General features: G+C 33.9%; 1 protein-coding gene across 1 annotated transcript in view; it reads left to right on the forward strand.

The window, feature by feature from the left end:
* LOC145276711 (ADAMTS-like protein 3) overlaps nt 1–18,722 on the forward strand; it is a 583,334-nt gene that overhangs the window by 368,118 nt on the left and 196,494 nt on the right. Inside the window, exon 5 of the mRNA XM_080127906.1 lies at nt 1,014–1,146. Within this exon, the coding sequence (XP_079984032.1) occupies nt 1,014–1,146 (133 nt within the window). The remainder of the gene's footprint in view (nt 1–1,013; nt 1,147–18,722) is intronic.

The raw sequence follows: 18,722 nt of genomic DNA on the forward strand, positions 1-18,722 counted from the left end.
TGGTATTATCCACTGGAGAGCCATGTAATAAACAGCTGTCCTGTTTTTAAATCTCCGAAACAGCTTCATGGTAAGCAGCTGATGATCCCCGTTTTCTATTTACAAAATTTTAGTTAAGGTTTTCTCTTTTCATCCTTATGTAGTTAAATTCTGTTTTAAAATTGAAGACTTTTGCGAAATCGGCTGATGCAAATGCTAAGTCTATTTTATTTAACAATTTTAGTTAATGCCTTTTTTTCATTCTTATATAAATGAATTCTCTTTTATCATTATAAACTTTTTAGAAGTCGGACTATGTAGGTGCTAAGTCTGTGATAGGTTAAAGTTAATATATTTTTTTCCATCCGGGAATTTAAACTGCATATATATATATATATATATATATATATATATATATATATATATATATATACAGAAAGAGAGAGAGAGAGAGAGAGAGAGAGAGAGAGAGAGCATTTATTTTTCTGTAAACAAATTACATTATGTCACAACGCTAACAGAGTTTTTGTTTCAGTGAAAATATGAACTGTTCGGGTGATCTATACTTTCGGCTGCATTGGAAGTTGGACCTTAAATGACAAAACGAAAAACCGTTATTTTTTTATTTACACTCTCAATTTTAACGACTACTGGGATAGGGAGGGGGCTGGAGTAATCACGTTGTATATAGGTGTAGGAAAATAGTGGAGAGTCAGACGACCTAATGACATCATATGTGGTGGAAGTAAGAAGGTTAGAAAAGGCGTAGGTGGGGGTTATTAGTTGAAACCATCACTTTTGAACTACGGAAATAAAAGAAAAATAGATTCAATATACAGGTCCAATGTTCGCTTCCATGCTTACAGACATTCATTAGGTTGACTGGATTTCAAAAATCTTTTTCAATCGTCGATTTTAATTATTAAGAACAAAGTTAAATTCAATCATTAATCGAATTATATCTTATAATCACATGAATATTTAATTATTATAAAGATAAAACTATTTTTGATATTTGATATCAATATTTACAGGTGTCTATCAGTCGAGAAGTCTCTGTCGGGACATCAGACGTGACATGATTGTGTCACAAGAGATGTGCGCTAACGTCCCCAAAATTGAACCCCCAGATCCAAAACCTTGCTATATGAAAGCATGTCCTCCAAGGTACGTGATATTTTTTTTTTTATGAATGATTTTTTTTTTCAAACTGGATATTTGTCATTCTTCAATTGATATCAACTGAGATGTTCGATTTCAGAATTTCTTTTATTTTCAGATATGACCCATATCGCTTTTTACATGCCATTATCGGTTTTATCATGTAAGCTTTATAGAGAGAGATTCGTGTAATCAAGATAGAATTGTCAAATTTTCTTTCTTAAACAACTACAAACCCCTTCTCAACCACCTATTACAATGAGAAATAACATCCTAATTGAGGGATGATCCTTCAAACGCCGGCTTAGCATTCACAAGCAACATGGATTGGAACAAATACATTGGGAAAATTGCCAAGACTGCAGCAAAACAGGTGGACTCCCTCTACTGTGCTAGAAAATTACTCACACCAGGGAGCATCCTATATTTTAAAAAGCCACAATTCCCCCATGACTAGTATACTGCTGCAACATTTGAGTCAATATCATTCTTAGACAGAGTTCAAAAAAGAATAGATTCGGCACTGATTTGCAAATCAGGAAAACTCTATATTATAATTGAATACAGCAGGCAATCACCATAACGTCAAAAAGCCCATTTGTCTCTGAGATTAATTAAGCCCCAACTGAGCCTTTCTGCTCAATTTGTTGTAATATATATTGGTCTCAGAACAGACCACACAACAACTGTTTTCTTAGTTGTATATTACACATCGTTGGGTAGTGTTTGACCTTAAAGTATTAGTGTTTTTTGCTTTACATTAAGTGGTTTTATTCCTTGTCTGGAGCGATTTCCACAAGAAATTAGTTTCGTGATTAGAAAATCAAATTCAATAGACACCTTTAATATTTTCATCTACGCATGAGAGGTCGTGTCCATAATATACTCTTGAAAACCATTTTTAAAAAATCAAAATATTTATTAATCGATGTTTTTTACTTATTGTAAAAATCACAAAAATACGAGTTTTCTGAATCGTTATGAAGGGCATCCACCATCTTTTTATCTCCTTCTCATAAAACAAAATTTAACCAAATATAGCTCACATTATGTCACTGATGTGGACCCAAGGTTGGAACCACGAAAGGAAAAGACAGGACACGGATTAAGTGTTAGAAAAGTATCTTAACCAAAAGGTTAATTAAAATAAAAAAAATATATCAAATATATCAAATATAACAAATATATTACCAAATGGTTAAAGGGTAAGCGGAGCTTACTATCTGGTAGTGTAAATTATTGGTAGCCGTAGGCGTTGCGTACTACTAGTACTCTTGATGTTTCTACAGTATTATGATACTGCTCACTGAGAGTGTTATCTCACATCATAATATTGTTACATGGAAAACGTTCCAGCACGCGGATATATATATATATATATATATATATATATATATATATATATATATATATATATATATATATCTATATCTATATATATATATATATATATATATATATATATATATATATATATATATATATATATATATATATGAAGAGTGTGGTGGAAACTAGGAATTTGATTGGCTTACTAAAAATAGATCGTGCGTATATAAAAACGCGAGACAACCACAGCTCTTCGCATAAATCTGACGAATCATATCGTGGATGAAACGCGGAATATTCTGTGTAGCTTAATTTCCATATATATTTTATAACTTACTATATATATATATATATATATATATATATATATATATATATATATATATATATATATATATATATATATATATATAAGTGACCATGTCGGTTTGTGTACGAAAAATCTCTACCAACTTGTCTCTAAATATTTAATATGGAGAGTTGAAATTTTATATATAGGGTATTCGGACCTGTAGCACACTTTCGATTTGGTTTTGGACTTGTAAAACTAGCTGCTAAGACGTCAACATTGAAAATAAACAGTTTATTTTGGCAGAGGTAAATCGATTATCTTCCGTACATACGTACATATTTCGCTTGAATCAATTAATTTTTAATGTTTATTTATCCATCTCGCGATAGCTTAGACGATTAAGGACGAAGGCTGATGTGCTAAAGAAAAGCTTTGAATGTTTTATGTTTTGATTCCAGCTAATGTCGCCGAAGTTATTGTTTTGTTTTTCTTTTGAGATATATATCACAACATGTTAGGTAGAACGTAATAAGCAATAGGGTATTTGCATTATAATAATAAATACGAAATATGCATAAATAAATACTAGCTTCCAATTAATAGTAATGTAGTGATTTCTTTTTAGAGAATGATTAAAAGAGTGCAATCGATCCTTTGTTCAATAAAGAAATAAAGAGATCTCGAGTTGGTTGACTGTGGACGCCCTTTCTTAATATGCAGTGACAAATCCTTAGACTTAAAGCATTGTTACAAATGAAAACGGCAGTTTTACACATTAGCTCAGATCAAAGCGAAATTATTGGATAGAGTGTTTTAATAGGGACGAAACTGAATTCTGAATTGTTGACCGGTAGTAAACTTTGAAAGAGGTAGAAGCAGCAACTGTTACTTTGTCTATTATCTTTTTATTTATTTTTTTTTTTCATTTTATTTATTCCTCTCCTTCCACCGTCTCTTCGTAATATGATAAATATTATTGGATATACGTTCATTTTTAGTAGAAAAAACTTGGCGCTTTCTGGAATTCACAACAGTGATTGGGTGCGATTTTGCTGCTTGTCGTGTAGGTTGCGCGTATTTGTTTTGAAAAATTACACGTGCATTAAGTTCATGGGAGCACATTTTATGTAAGTACTTATAAAACTAAAACAACAGTGCGGCGATGCGACAGGAACTGAAGTCTCAAAGACAGTGAACAATCTCTTAGGTTAGGATGCGACATAAGGGGACAAATTTATGATGCGGCATCCTATGTGGGGTGTTGTGAGGCGAGATTCTTGTTCACATTACATATAAAATACATCAGTTTAGAAGAAACGGGGAAGTAATTCCAAAATCTGGTTGTCAAAAGAAAGAAACTAATGGGGTAGAAGACTTTCTAGTATCTAGCAACGTCAACAGTGAAGAAATGGGATTTTACTGATTGTCGGCTTAGTCGGGAGTATATACGTGGAGGGGGCACAAGTGTTATGAGTTCATCGGTGCATATTCAATTCAAGTACTTCCAAAACAGACGACAGAATGCGACATTGCGGCGATGGGACAAATGTTGGAGCTTGCAGTGCTGAAACTATTAGAGCTGAAACTCTTTTTTGGACCTTGGATAAGAAACTAGTGATAGATGAACCAGTCCAAATGTGACAATAATACTCCATTGCAAGGCGAATTGTGGTTTTGTAAAAACGTAAGACACGCGTGTTTCTCAACGAATGGGCATTTTACTTTGAGAATTTAGAATGGAATTAATGCGGCGAATGATGCATCCATCTCTGATCCCACGCTTTCAACATCTGAATACGGGGAAATTACAAAAACGAATGCCTACTTGTTTTAATTATTCAACAATTCTGACCCAAATTGTTTGGCCAAAATATATGAATGAATAATCATTTTAGTTTAAGTTATCTGTTCGTTCCATTAATTAATACAAATATGAAATACGTTTTTAAATAGACGGTTAATTTAACTCAAATTGATATTTTATATGACTAGAATACTAGCCCAATTTTGATACATACAAGCAGGGGTTTCCTGGTGGTACCTGGTTGTAATATAAACTTAAATATGATATTTTAATCCGAGTAAATTCTCTATCGATTATTTCATATTAAATTGTGTCCAAAATATAGTCCTGGTTTTATGAGTTAACAAGTATGATTTGAGTGCCATTAGCTAGAATCAAAACCGAAATTTACATAATTCAAGCAAGCAAACAATCGGAGTTTTATAATTATATATATATATATATATATATATATATATATATATATATATATATATATATATACATGATTAGTTTTTTTTTTTGGAAAAAGAATTCCAGCAGAGTGCTCAATTAAAAGGAAAATCCAAATTGTAAGAGCGTATTTATATTTTGACAAATATTGGCTGAAGAGAGCTTGATAAGGATACCTTAAACGGGCTTATTATCGGGCTTGAAACCGACGGTACCAATGATCTGTCTCAACTAACAACTTTCTGTACACAAAATATATATATATATATACATATGTGTATGTACGTATATATGTATGTATATGTGTGTATATATATATGTATATATATATATATATATATATGTCCGTATATATATATATATATATATAAATATAAATATATATATATATATATATACACACACACACACACACACACACAAAGATAGGATTGAAGTAAGCAAGGATGCCCGGACGGTCCAGAGAGTTTTATAATTAAATAATCAAATTATATAAATTTTAACTACTACTGGGTGGTACGATATAATTATCGCCCAGGAAAAAAACAACATGATTCCATTTCCGTTTGATGAAAACCGGTTTTCTTCTAAAAGTCTGAAAGTGACACAATGTTGGACGAGCGATATCGGAGATGCGCCGCTGTACAACTCATGCTCCAAGTTATGACAACCGGACCATTGCCAGTACCTTTAAAATACAAATCCGGACGGTTCAACGCTTGAGAGCAGAGCTCAACGAAGTTTCCGGTCACGGTTTTTGTTTCTGGTGTGGTTTCAAGTGAGGGCCACATCATGCTACCTTACATCTTCGAAGTCGGCTTGAAACTCAACAACAATGTGTATCTGGATGTGCGTAAGAGTGTGCTGATCCTTTGGTGTAATCAGATACCCGCTGGCAGATCCTGGGTGTGGTAGCAGGACTCGCCGCCGGCCCACAAGCACAAAGAGACCCAGGCTAGCTTCAGAAGGAGTACTACGACTTTGTACTTTTTTCTCACTCACAATTCTCCCCCGACCTGCACCTACTGGACTACTTCGTTTGGTCATGCGTCGAGAACATCACCAACATGACCTCCCACAACACTAAAATCAGCCTGATCGCTGTCATCCGCCGAGTATTCAAAGAAAAGGCATGCTTTCAGTTCCGGACTCGGATCGAGGCCGTGATTGAGGCTGAAGGCAGTTACATTAAATAAATGTCATCTCTACTGCATAATCAAGTTATCTGAATTCATTTTTTTTTCAATAATAAAATAAACCGGTAGTGTTGTTTAGGGCGAAAAATTTATCGTCCCACTTTGTAACTATAACTACACTGTTATCCTGGTGACCACCGTACACTTATTAAGCCTTATCCTCGAATGGCCTTTGGGCCTTAATAAGTGATGTCTTCCTTGTAAAAAAGTTATAAGTATTTTAGTAACGTAATGCTTTAAACACTGCTTGCAAGACGGTCTGAATAGCTCCGTTGTTGGATGCTGAGTTTGAAGTTCTGAAGTTCAACGTTTCAATTTCTGATCATAACATCTCATTAGTTAATACCGAGATGAAATACTTTTTTGAACGAAACTAGTGGATTTAGACAAGAGCCTAGATGTGGTAAAACCACTGTAAACAATGATTGTACATATATATAACAGGGCGTAGAGGTGCGTGTACAAATGACCGAGCCGTGTACGAGGTGACGATGAAGGAAGGAAAGAAAAACAATTTTAAAAAGTAAAACGTGAACTCTTTATGTTAGAGGAGAACAAAGATAGACGTGTTACACCGAGAGCGACAGAAAAAGATGCGCTCTAAACATGATCGGACAAAGACAGGATTGAACATGTTCGACACAACAGAATTTTGTTAACACATTGAAGTACGAGAAGACTTTTGAACAAGAGACAAGGCATTATTCTGAAAAGTACCTGTAAATAAATGTCTGTTGTTTCACACAAAAAAGAGTTAGTCGAATTTTTCCTTGTCTTTGTTTCTTTGCGACGGTGTCTACATATTAACCCGTGTGTAAACGTTACACATATCTGTTTTACCATGTACAATATAAACCGTACAAACAAGTTTAATTTCTTTGAAATTTTATTTATTATGAACAGCAAGGAAATAGACAGGCAAGCATTCGCTTTTATTATTATAGATGTTTAACTGAGCCCAAATTTTATTGTAACAAATTGCTACTCGATCAACGTTAAGTACTTCTGCTCGTAACTTGATACATTTGACGACTTTTGTCTGCATAAAATTCAAAGTTCAGTCAGATAAGAACATCGTCAATTTATGAGGCGCAGAAAGAATCGATGTCTAGTTTAGATAACAACCTCCTTAAAATATCAAAACTGGCCATTAAGAAGCTGATCCTAGTTGAGGGATTTACGTATTTATCATACTTTGACATTTAGCTGGTTGTTGCTTTTTAGTGATGTGGGGGTTATAGGTTGTTGTCAATGTGCACTAATGGCTGACGTATTGGCTTACATATACATTTGATTCCGACTTGTCGGGCAAACCATTTGATACGAAACGAAATAAAACGAGGCGATTTTATGTCAGGTTAAAACACACCGTCGATGTCTGAGGTCGAAAAATGGGAACAAAACAAGACGTTTAAAAACGCAATTAATCCCTATTTACTTACCTCGCCACAAATACAGAGTTAGACACAAGGTCGGTTTTTAAGTTACGTAATTTCATATTCCCCCAAAAGGTGCACTTTGATTTGCTACAAAAGTGAAAATTTCTTCAGTCAAAAATGGTTTCTCTTTCACTTGCTGAGGAGAGAAAAGATTATTGGACTCATCTTGGATGTAATCTCCTACCATCTTCAGTGGTGTTCTGTTAAACTCGGCAATCTGTGCGGAATTCCGAACACTTTATACTTTATTTACTCCGCGAATGCAATTATTTTATACCCTTATCGATTTATGGTTGACGGAATAAGGAAAATATATCGCCATGTATTAAATACAGGGTTCAAATTGAAATTCTGTAGAGATTCCTGAGTTTGATAAAAAGATTTCTGAGTTCTACAAATCATGCCTGAAGCAAGTCGTTGGTAGCATTGGGTGCAACGTAATGACACTAACATTTAAGATACGAACAGTAGTAAGAATGATCCAAGTTTCTACTATTATATAAATAAATTTTGTTTTTATATATATATATATATATATATATATATATATATGTGTGTGTGTGTGTGTGTGTGTGTGTGTGTGTGTGTGTGTGTGTGTGTGTGTGAGAGAGAGAGAGAGAGAGAGCGTTTCTATTGAAGTTTTCCGTTTCTCTTTCGACAATTTGATTCATTTTAAAAACATAAAAAGATTAAATTGTTGCTTTTCGTTTTTCGTAAACTTGTTTTTCACTTTTTTCTAAATTAGTTCGGGTTTTTTTATAATTACCCACTCTTTAAATTTTTACTTGTATGTATTTTCCTTTGGTTATGTCTTATGTTCCCGGTGGCTGCATATATATATATATATATATATATATATATATATATATATATATATATATATATATACATATATAATGCCTTTGATTTCTAATAAATGTGTGTACACATAGTGTAGAAATATTTATTGTCCTGCATGAATATAAAATGTTCGTCGCTGTGCGTGCAGACGCTTCTTCACAAATACACGTAGTTATTAATGAGACATACACATTTATAGACAACATTTTACAATTAAACTATAACAATATTTCTGCTTTTCTCACACCAAAGAAATCACATACCTTTGTCCAAACCCTAAAAAAAGCCATAACAACGAGTTATATTTTACATGGGTTTTATTCGTCTCATGGATTCCCCTGTCGGCGTTCTGCACGCTGGTTCTCTTTCTACATTTTCATTCGTTACCCTTTTTGCTTCAAACACGATAATCCGCACATTTGTTTGCTAAAAACGTTGCTTAGTTAATTGACCAAATGCGCATCATTGAAAATTCTTAAATCGACTTTGTTTATGTTCTTGACTAAATATTTCAAGCTATAAATGCACATTTTACCAAGATCTAATTGCTTTATTTATCCAATAATAATAATTGATAAGGTTACCCGGCGTTGTCTGGTCAGTATTGAACATTTGTTTTTAGACTTTCCACTGTATTTTTGTTAGTCTCTTTTTACTTCATTTCACTCGTTAGTTTAGTCGACTTTATTTCATTCTTTTATTTCTTTTCGTTTAGTTTTTTTCTTCTCTTTGCGTTTTTTTTCTTTTTGGTTTATTTTTCCTTTAGTTTATCTTTTTTGCTTCTTTTTTCATTCTTTCTTTCTTTATTTTTTTGTTTCTTTTTCCTTTAGTTGTTTCTTTCTTTTTCAGTTTCTTTTTTTTATTACATATTTTTTTGTAATTTTGCTCATAGTTTGTATTTTTTATTACATATTCTTTTGTATTTTCGTCATAGTTTTCAAATTGTTTATTTTCTTCTGGATTATTTTCTTTATTTTTTCCTTATCGTTAAGTTCATCTTTTGTTAATTCTACTTTTCTTTCTCATATAACCATATTTTCTCATTTGTCTTATTCGTATTCATTTCGACTTTTCACGAGGAAATCCCCACTTATCATGGTACGTATTCGAAAATGCGGATTAATGAGCGTATAGTGGTCATTTGGAAAAAAGCGTAGTAATAATAAGTCGTGGATATTCGTATAATTTGATTATTTAAGGGGACGACTCAGCAAGGATGTGTCTACATTGGACTAGACGGCGACCATATTGTGATCAGCTGGAAAGCAGGCCAGCGGAACAGAGTTCCACAAACGGACAGTTCTAAGGAAGAAGCTTTGTTCATGAAATTTGCATCTAGATTAAGGCAGAGATAAAGAGTGGCAGAAGTAGTTATAGTGGTTGTAGTAAATGAGTGCGTTTTGTGTAACAGGTTGGCAAGGGAGGAACAAAGATTGAAGCTCAGACGAGCACTTGCCATGAAAATACTGATAGAACAGGGACAGGCTCACAACGTGTCTTCTGTTAAAATAGGTTGCAGGAAGGAGAAAAGGACATCATCTACTAGGTTTCGGAGCCAGTTTTGAACTCTGTCAAGTCGAAATAGTGTGTCCCGTGCAGCTTCCGCCTAGATGTGACAACAGCACTCCATTTTAGGACGTATTTGGCTCTTATTATTTTAGTTTTGTTTTTCCAATTTTTTCCTTTTTTTTCGATTCTTTAATCAAACATTTTGTTTCTAATTGCTTTTTTTTATTCTTATTTTGTTCCTAAACGTTTCTTTCCCCCCCCCTTTAAGTTTAATTCTTCTTTTAGACATTATAAGACATTTGAGAAAACTGAAAACGATATCTTTTTCTTTAAAACAATTCATTTATTTACGTTGGGGAAATGAATCAAGCCTTCAACCACATAAGATCCTCTTAAGCGTTTTTATTTTAATCGTGTTTTTGTCGGAGATTTAAAAATTTATCAAGAATGAAAGTGTGTGGAGTTGTTAATCACGAAGAATCTGATGGTTGGACTGTCTGCTCTTGTGCCACGCGTTAATAAAATAATATAGGAAACTTTTCACATATCTTTTGGAATTTGGTATATTATTAGACATTATAGAAAGCCAAAAAACGATGATGATATTATTATTATTATTATTATTATCATTATTATTATTATTTTTATTATTATTATTATTATTATTATTATTATTGTTATTATTATTGTTATTATTATTATTGTTATTATTATTATTATCATTATTATTGTTGTTTTTTTTTTTATTATTATTATTTTTTGTTTATTATTATTATTATTGTTGTTGTTGTTGTTTTTTGTTTATTATTATTATTATTATTATTGTTTTTTTGTTTATTATTATTATCATTATTATCATTATTATCATTATTATTATTATTATTATTATTATTATTATTATTATTATTATTCTCCATAATAAGTTTTTATATATCATCAAAGAACTCTCTTTCAAAACAATCTGTGGTGTTCCCCGTAGTATGGGTGACAACAAGTCTCCCCAGATTTCATCTATCTATTTTAATAACCTTTACAAATTAGTTTGTGTTATCGCCATAGCCGTCTCCTAATGATTTCTAGTTAGTATCAACCATTGGTTGTCACTGGGATTTGAGTGCCAATACGCCTCCCCAAGGTTCCAGCCTTCTTCGCAGGTCCTGTGGAGGTCATGTTAATGCGTTTTCCTATCTTTCACTCGTTCTCGGCCCTCCTCACTTATTTGGTTTGGCATCAATTTATGGTGACACTGCAAAAAGAAAAAAGGGAGAAGGTGAGGGTACATGGGCGTTAATTTACAATTCCACAGTTTCGGTTTTCATGCTTCCATGTTGCCTTTCTTTGTTTTAGCTCTGTAGCAGTTTCTTCTTCTTCTCCTTATTATTATTATTATTTTAACAAATTATTTATTTCCCTTAAAACATAAATCAGCAAGCTTTAAATTATATAAGGTCTTTCGGCGGATGTTTTTTTAATCATTTCATCCGTTGGAAATTTCCCAAGGGTAGAAGTCCATCGAGGTGTTGATCTATGATAACCTGATGATCTGTTTTGTTTTTGCTTTTGCTTTTTATTAGTTTTGTTCTCTGCATTTTTTATTTATCCCTCTTAGTTTTATTATCTTGGACATTCTTTTTTATTTAATTGTAGACCTGTTTTTTGTTTGTTTGTTTGTTTGTTTGTTTCATTTCTCAGAACAGCATACTTTTCTATCTTTTATATTTTCGTAAACGCCATATTCGTTTAACATTGTTTTTATGCTAAAACGGAAACTGACACACACTCGTCTTTGTTTTACCGCAATTTTCGTTTCATTTTCTCAATGAATGGACATTTTACTCAGAAGATTTATAAATTAACTTGCCTGAGTGCCCGGCCTTGCCCGAGTGTTTGGAGGTATGTGTTGAGCAAAAAAGAAAAAGTGGTAGTAGGCATGCAGGCTCGAACCTGTACATCGAAGGAGGAAAAGAACGTGTAAAAAAGCGTAACGTCTCTGCCGTTGCGTCCATCACAAAACAGGAAGTGAGAAGGTTTAAATTAAGGCTAGTCAATCGAAAAGAGGGGATGACTTTCAAAAATATCGGTGAAAAAAGCGACCCCTCCTTGTAGAAAAGTGCCTGCACGAATATCGTATTATTCAACAGACTTTCGCATTTCTGCATTGAAAATAATGGATTACCAATATACATGACTTTTAGTTTTTAGCGTAATTTATTCTGAAATATACATTCATTGGATTTTATAATTATTTTTGTATATACATTATATACATTTTTGCATATACATTATTTCAACTTGAGAATCCCCCAGCCATGGGCAGATAGCCCCACTGCTATGTGGATGCCTTGGGAAGCGCAAAGGTTAAGGAAGTAAACCCCGCCAAAAATCCAATCCGATAGGCGGATGGTTCTGCAGCATCCTTCCGGCAGCTCCTGCAGCCGCGCTGGCACCGACTGTGTTGGTTTGCCTTTCAGTTTGAGTCTGCTTGCAACGCTGAGAGGGAAACCCTGATAAATGAGAAAACCAAGATCTCTCTCCAGTCTTGCTGTATTAGTGTAGAGCGACGACGAGGGTGAACCAAGTGCTCATTAGAGAGATGTTCTTCGCAGATGATGCAGCTCTCGTTGCTCACTCTAAGGAAAGACTCATCTCCCGCTTTGCAAATGCATGCACAGTTCGTCCTCACCTCAGTCTGCAGAAAACTAACATTATGAGCCAACACCACCCCTAAAATCACTATTGGCGACCACACCCTGGACGTGGTAGACAGGTTCACATACCTCGGCGCCACCATCACCAGCATTTTGTCTCTGGGCGCAGAACTCAACATAAGAATAGGCAAACCAGCCACTGCCGTGTGGGACAACACATTGCTGACACTAACCACAAAGATGAAAGTATACCAGGCTTGTTTGCTGAGTACTTTTCTTTGTGGTAGTGAGTTCTGGACTTTGTACTCATACCAGGGCCGAAGACTGGATGCTTTCTACATGCAACCTCAGGCGTCTTTTAGTCATCTCCTGTCAGGATCGAGTCACAAACATAGTTCTCTTGTTTGTTCCAGGCTGGCATACGAAGCATGTTTGCCATTCTAACTCAGAGACGCTTGCGTTGGCTCGGTCATGTGCGCAGGATGAAAGCTGGTCGCATCCCAAAAGACATCCTGTATGGTGAGCTCGTCTCTGGACCACGGCCAATCGGACGACCAATTCTGCTTTACAAGGACACCTGCAACAGAGATATGAAGACTCGTGGCATCCGATTGCGCGGTCTGGCAAGCAAAGGTAACGACGGCATCAGATTAGCAGAAAAGAAGAGAGAAAGACAATGTGAAGAAAAGAGAACCCTCAGGTGAGAGGGGATACAGTCCACTCTTGCTACCCTGACAATTCCTACAGTTGACTACACCTGCACCAAATACTAACGAAGCGGCAAATCTAATATTGGACTATTTATCACAAGAGATGCTGTAGTGAACCAAACTAGGTGCAGAATGCCATTGTCTCAAGAGACAAAAGGTTGCCATCATCATAATATTTTAACTTTTTTACAGTATCACCTCAAATTTAATTTTCAGTTTATGTGCTAATAAGCAAAATTTATAATTACTCATGTCTATTTTGCTAACATTTCCTCCGATGAGATCAGTCATTCGTTGAAAATTCATGAGTTAAGGAAAAGAATTTAATAATTATTTGTACTCCTTTTTCAAACAATAAAATTTGCAGTGATTCTACGTAATTAAACGCAGAATTTCCATATATATATATATATATATATATATATATATATATATATATATATATATATATATATCCTCGCTCTTTATTACAACTAAAATATCCATGAATGTCGCTTTCAGCAAAAATCGAATGAATCTAGACGCTAAATTCCCATGCAAAAATCACATGTTCAACGTAGACATGTTCTTTTCTCATTTTGATGTATTTCCTGGTTTTATACACAATTGACTCTTTATTTGCAACTGCGATTTTCCTCGCGGGTTGGGCGTCCAGAAGCGAGTGGGTATTTGTCGTTCGAGTGTGAATAAACCTTGTGATGACAAGGTCAAACCGCCCCTCACACATGTCTGAAGCGTTCATTGCCCGCCCATTGCACCTATAACTCACAAGTTGCTTACGAGAACATAATAACCGATTACACTCTTGCAAATTGAATGACAACAAAGAGAAATTGCTCGCTGAAACTTAAAGTCTTGTGCAGGCAAAAATTTAATTATAACTTGGTAAATTCTAGATTGTAAACATCTACGCATTTTTCTTTTGTATTTTTCTTTTCTTTTATTTATTTTATTTCAGTTTTTAACAGTTTTTGAAGGGGTTTCGTGTCGTTAACTAGTGTAAGTACTCGCTGTTGCTCGGCAGCAATTTGGAATTTTGTGGTATTTTAACGAAATATCTAATAATTAAAATAGTATTGTTTATTTCATTGTTTGTGTTTTCCGATTAGATATTTAATAGACTTTACATTGCACCTGACAAGGCATGAAGACAATTGATATAGTTGATTGAGATTGTCGGACTGACTTCCTCATCTTGGTTGTTATTGTCACAACGTTTCGGCCGTTTTGCCCTCCGGCCTTCGTCAGGTGAACGGTTTGTTAGGAGTCTCGAACCCAACCCTTTATTATTATTACGGGGGTACCGTGTTCTACTCCTAGTGACTTATGGCCGAGTGGTCCTAGACGTTGTATCAAAGTTTACAGTTACCCAAAGGTGCTGAGTTCAATCCTGAACGAAGGCAGTGAAAAAGTAACATTGAAAAACAGAGAATCAGCAACTATGTCCCAAAGCCTAGCTGGAGTCCGAATGCGGTACCCTCGTAATAATAATAAAGGATTGGGTTCGAGACTCCTAACAAACCGTTCACCTGACGAAGGCCGGAGGGCAAAACGGCCGAAACGTTGTGACAATAACAACCAAGATGAGGAAGTCAGTCCGACAATCTCAATCAATGAAAACAACTCATCTCAAAAATACAGACAATTACTACAATTGATATAATGAGCTTATAAAAAAACTACTACCAGCTCAAAAACTAACCGATAATAAGTACTAGAATATGAGGACGAAGGAACAAAAAATGGGAAACCAGAGTTACGACGCTATCGCTATAAAGCTTTAACAACTTCAGACGTCTGTACAACGAATATATAGTAAATTATAAAATATATACGGCAATTAAGCTATGCAGAATATTCCGCGTTTCATTCTCGTGAGAAATCGTCATGCTTATGAGCAATGAATATATATATATATATATATATATATATATATATATATATATATATTATAGTACAGTAGAGTGTGAATTTTTTCTGGAGGTACCAGATAAGGATGTCTGAAGATATTGGCTTCTTGGGATAAAATGCACATAACATTGATTTTGGGGGTTTTTTTTTTCTAAAATTTAATTATGTTCTACAAAACCAAAAGTGAAAAAAAAAAAAAAACAGCCCCATATTTCACTCCTTTTTTCCTTTTCCTTTTTTCTCTTTTTCGCTCCCTGTCGGTTTACTAACTTAAAATGTACATTAATACCCTTTTCCCCTTCTCCCATTGCAAAACTCATTTATGTTCTGCAAGGCAGGGGGGAAAACAACAAAATTTACTGTAAAACAGCAAAACCAAACACTACAAACTAGTGATTGAAGATACAAAGTGTTTGAAGAATAAAAACCTTCTACAAAATAACTGGATGAAACATGAATAACACAGAGAGGCTGATGTACTATACTGGAATCGACATTAAATAACCCGAAAAAAAGTTGATATGCCGTAAAACAAACAACTAAACCTAGACTTGTTTGTCACCGTCTCAAATTTAAACGTCATGAATTCATTTCTATCCAATTTTCAAACTTAATGACTAATGCTGGAATACTATCTTTTTTATTTCGAATTCTAGCTGATGACATTCAAGTATATTTTTTCTTTTTAATTAACTACTATATATTGGGTGCAATATAATAATCAAAAGAATATTGGCTCTGTAATAATAAATACGAAATCTGCATAAATTAAAATATAGTTAAGTGTATTTCACCACCACGTGTCGTCGAAGGGGCACTAGAATATATTTGGTACAATATAATAATCAATATAAAATTGGATCTACAATATTAAATATAAAATCTGCTTAAAAAAATATCATATTTAAGCGTATTTTATATATATATATTATATATATATATATATATATTATATTATATATATATATATATAATCATATTCTTGAAACGTTACTCTGTTTGTATATACCAATCATAATAGATGAAAAAAGCTTTCACATAAACAATTTTTACGTCAAAATTGTTTTATATAAATTTGGAAAAAATCCAAGCCAATATATGCTTTTTGATTGAGTTCCAGAGCATATATATTTTTTTTTTACACAGTGACCACCACTTATCAAGGCCCGGAAGCCACTCAGGGATAAGGGTTATTGCAAGTACATTACGTTAGTGTGGAGATTTGATTAAGTGTTTACTTAAGGGGGCGGTTCATTAGGAATTTGTTAACGTTGGACTTGAAGACATCCAAGTTGTAGTCAGGTGGGAAGCAGGCAGACGGAACAGAGTTCCACAAGCGTGCAGTTCTCAGAAAGAAGCTTTGTTCATGGAATCCACGTTTTTCTTTAAGTTCACAATATCAAGTTTTCTCAGTTGGTCATGTATTATTTTTCAAAAGGTAGTAATTACAATATTATTTCGTATTACGACTAACAAGTTTTTAAAATTATGTCTTTGCTGCATTTTCACTCACGTACTCATCAGATGTTTTCTTTAAAAACGCAGAAAAAAACACTCATTTTAAAAAATTACTTGGTTCATGCAACCGACACTTTGCTATTTTACCTCGTTATTAGGATTACGATCATACTGGATTTATTTTAATTATTTGAATTATTTTCATATTTTTGTGAATTATTTTTATATTTTTATTTCTTTTGGATTTAACGTTTTTTTGTTATTTATCTATTTCACTATTCTTTGAGTCCCATTTTCAAGTTGTATTAATTGATTACTCACATGAAACTTTAGTCCGCTTTGAAGTAACCTCCTCCGGTTGCAATGCACTTGTCCCGTTCCAACAACTTCTGGATGGAAGTCCTCTTCATTGAGCGTGTCAATTACCATCGTCACGGCCGCTTTTATCTCCTCATTTGCCTCATAAAAACAGTCTCTAGGGTATATATATATATATATATATATATATATATATATATATATATATATATATATATATATATATGTTAGTGTGTGTGTGTGTGTAGTAAGTTAGAAAAATATATATGGCAATTAAGCTATATATATATAAACTTACATAATACTAAAAAAAAACACACGCATTTAACTACATATAGGTTTAAAATAGGTCAACTCACTAGATATCCAAAGTAAGGGTTCAACATAAGGTCAACTGGGCCTGGGCCTTTGTTCTGTAAGTGCCTGCCCATTGGCGGATTAGAAAGGGGGCGGTGGAAACTAGGAAGCTGATTGGCTAGTAAGAATTCAATAGAATATGCGTATATAAAAATGCGAGACTACAACAACTCTTCGCATAATCCTGACGAATCCTAGTGTGGATGAAACGCGGAATATTCTGTATAGCTTAATTGCCATATATATTTTTCTAACTTACTACCTATGTATTGAGTACTGTTGAAGTATATTAATTTATGTGATTAAATGAAGTAGTCATATATATATATATATATATATATATATATATATATATATATATATATATATATATTATCACTTCAAATGACTCAGTGAAGCGAACAATAGGAGATCAGTTTTTCTTGTCACCACATGGCCGGGAGAAGCAAGGTCCGCGCCGGAGAACATCGACGTGTAAAGTCGACGACGGGAAATGACTGGCTAATGTCAGCGTTAGGTCGGTGGAGAAAAGAAAAAACGCAATCAGATGAGATAGACATGTGTCCCCGTGGTGGTGACCGTGACACACTTTTAAGCTGGTGTCGAGACGGCAGGGTTTTGTTAATCTTATGGCAGACAAAACCAACAGTTAGAAAAAACAAGAAGCAGGCATTGTTTGAAAAGCAATAAATGCTTTCTGCTAAAACAGAAAAAAGGCGAATCAGATTTTTTTGTTGTTGTTCTTGCGATGTCAAAGATGTAATTAGACCGAAATAGAAAATATAAGCGTGTATTCAAGCTAAAGCGAAATGATAAAACTCCGCCTTTAAATCCAATGTCAACTAATTCTTGACACGGACCGATACATAATTAATCAAACGCAGTTCATACCATTCATCAATATTAGTCATCGATATGCTTCGTCATTTTTTAGCTGATAATTAATCTCGCCCAATTAAACCTTATCCTCGAGTGACTGTTGACCTTAATAGGATGACAGTAATAAAAATGTGCTCCCATCAGTTATAAACTGTTTTTCCTTTGATTGGAGCATAATCACACTCTCTCCACTAGTAACCGAAGTTTTTCTGAAATCATTCCTCATCATTGGATGTGAAATTGTGCCACGCATAACATGGACAATTATTTGTAAATTCATATCTTAAATTAAAGCGAAAGTGGAGATACATATATAACAAGATCTTCAGATTTATTGTGTGTTTTATTTGGAAGGATTTAGTTCTACAGAAATACATAACATTGTCCATTTGTTTGCCCGGGCAAATACAAAGAGGCCTTGTTTCTCAAGACTGATCTCTATTGTTCGTTACATTGAGTC

The sequence above is a fragment of the Euprymna scolopes genome, chromosome 5 (assembly GCF_053919585.1).
Source record: "Euprymna scolopes isolate OS-2025 chromosome 5, ASM5391958v1, whole genome shotgun sequence".
NCBI lineage: Eukaryota > Metazoa > Mollusca > Cephalopoda > Sepiida > Sepiolidae > Euprymna > Euprymna scolopes.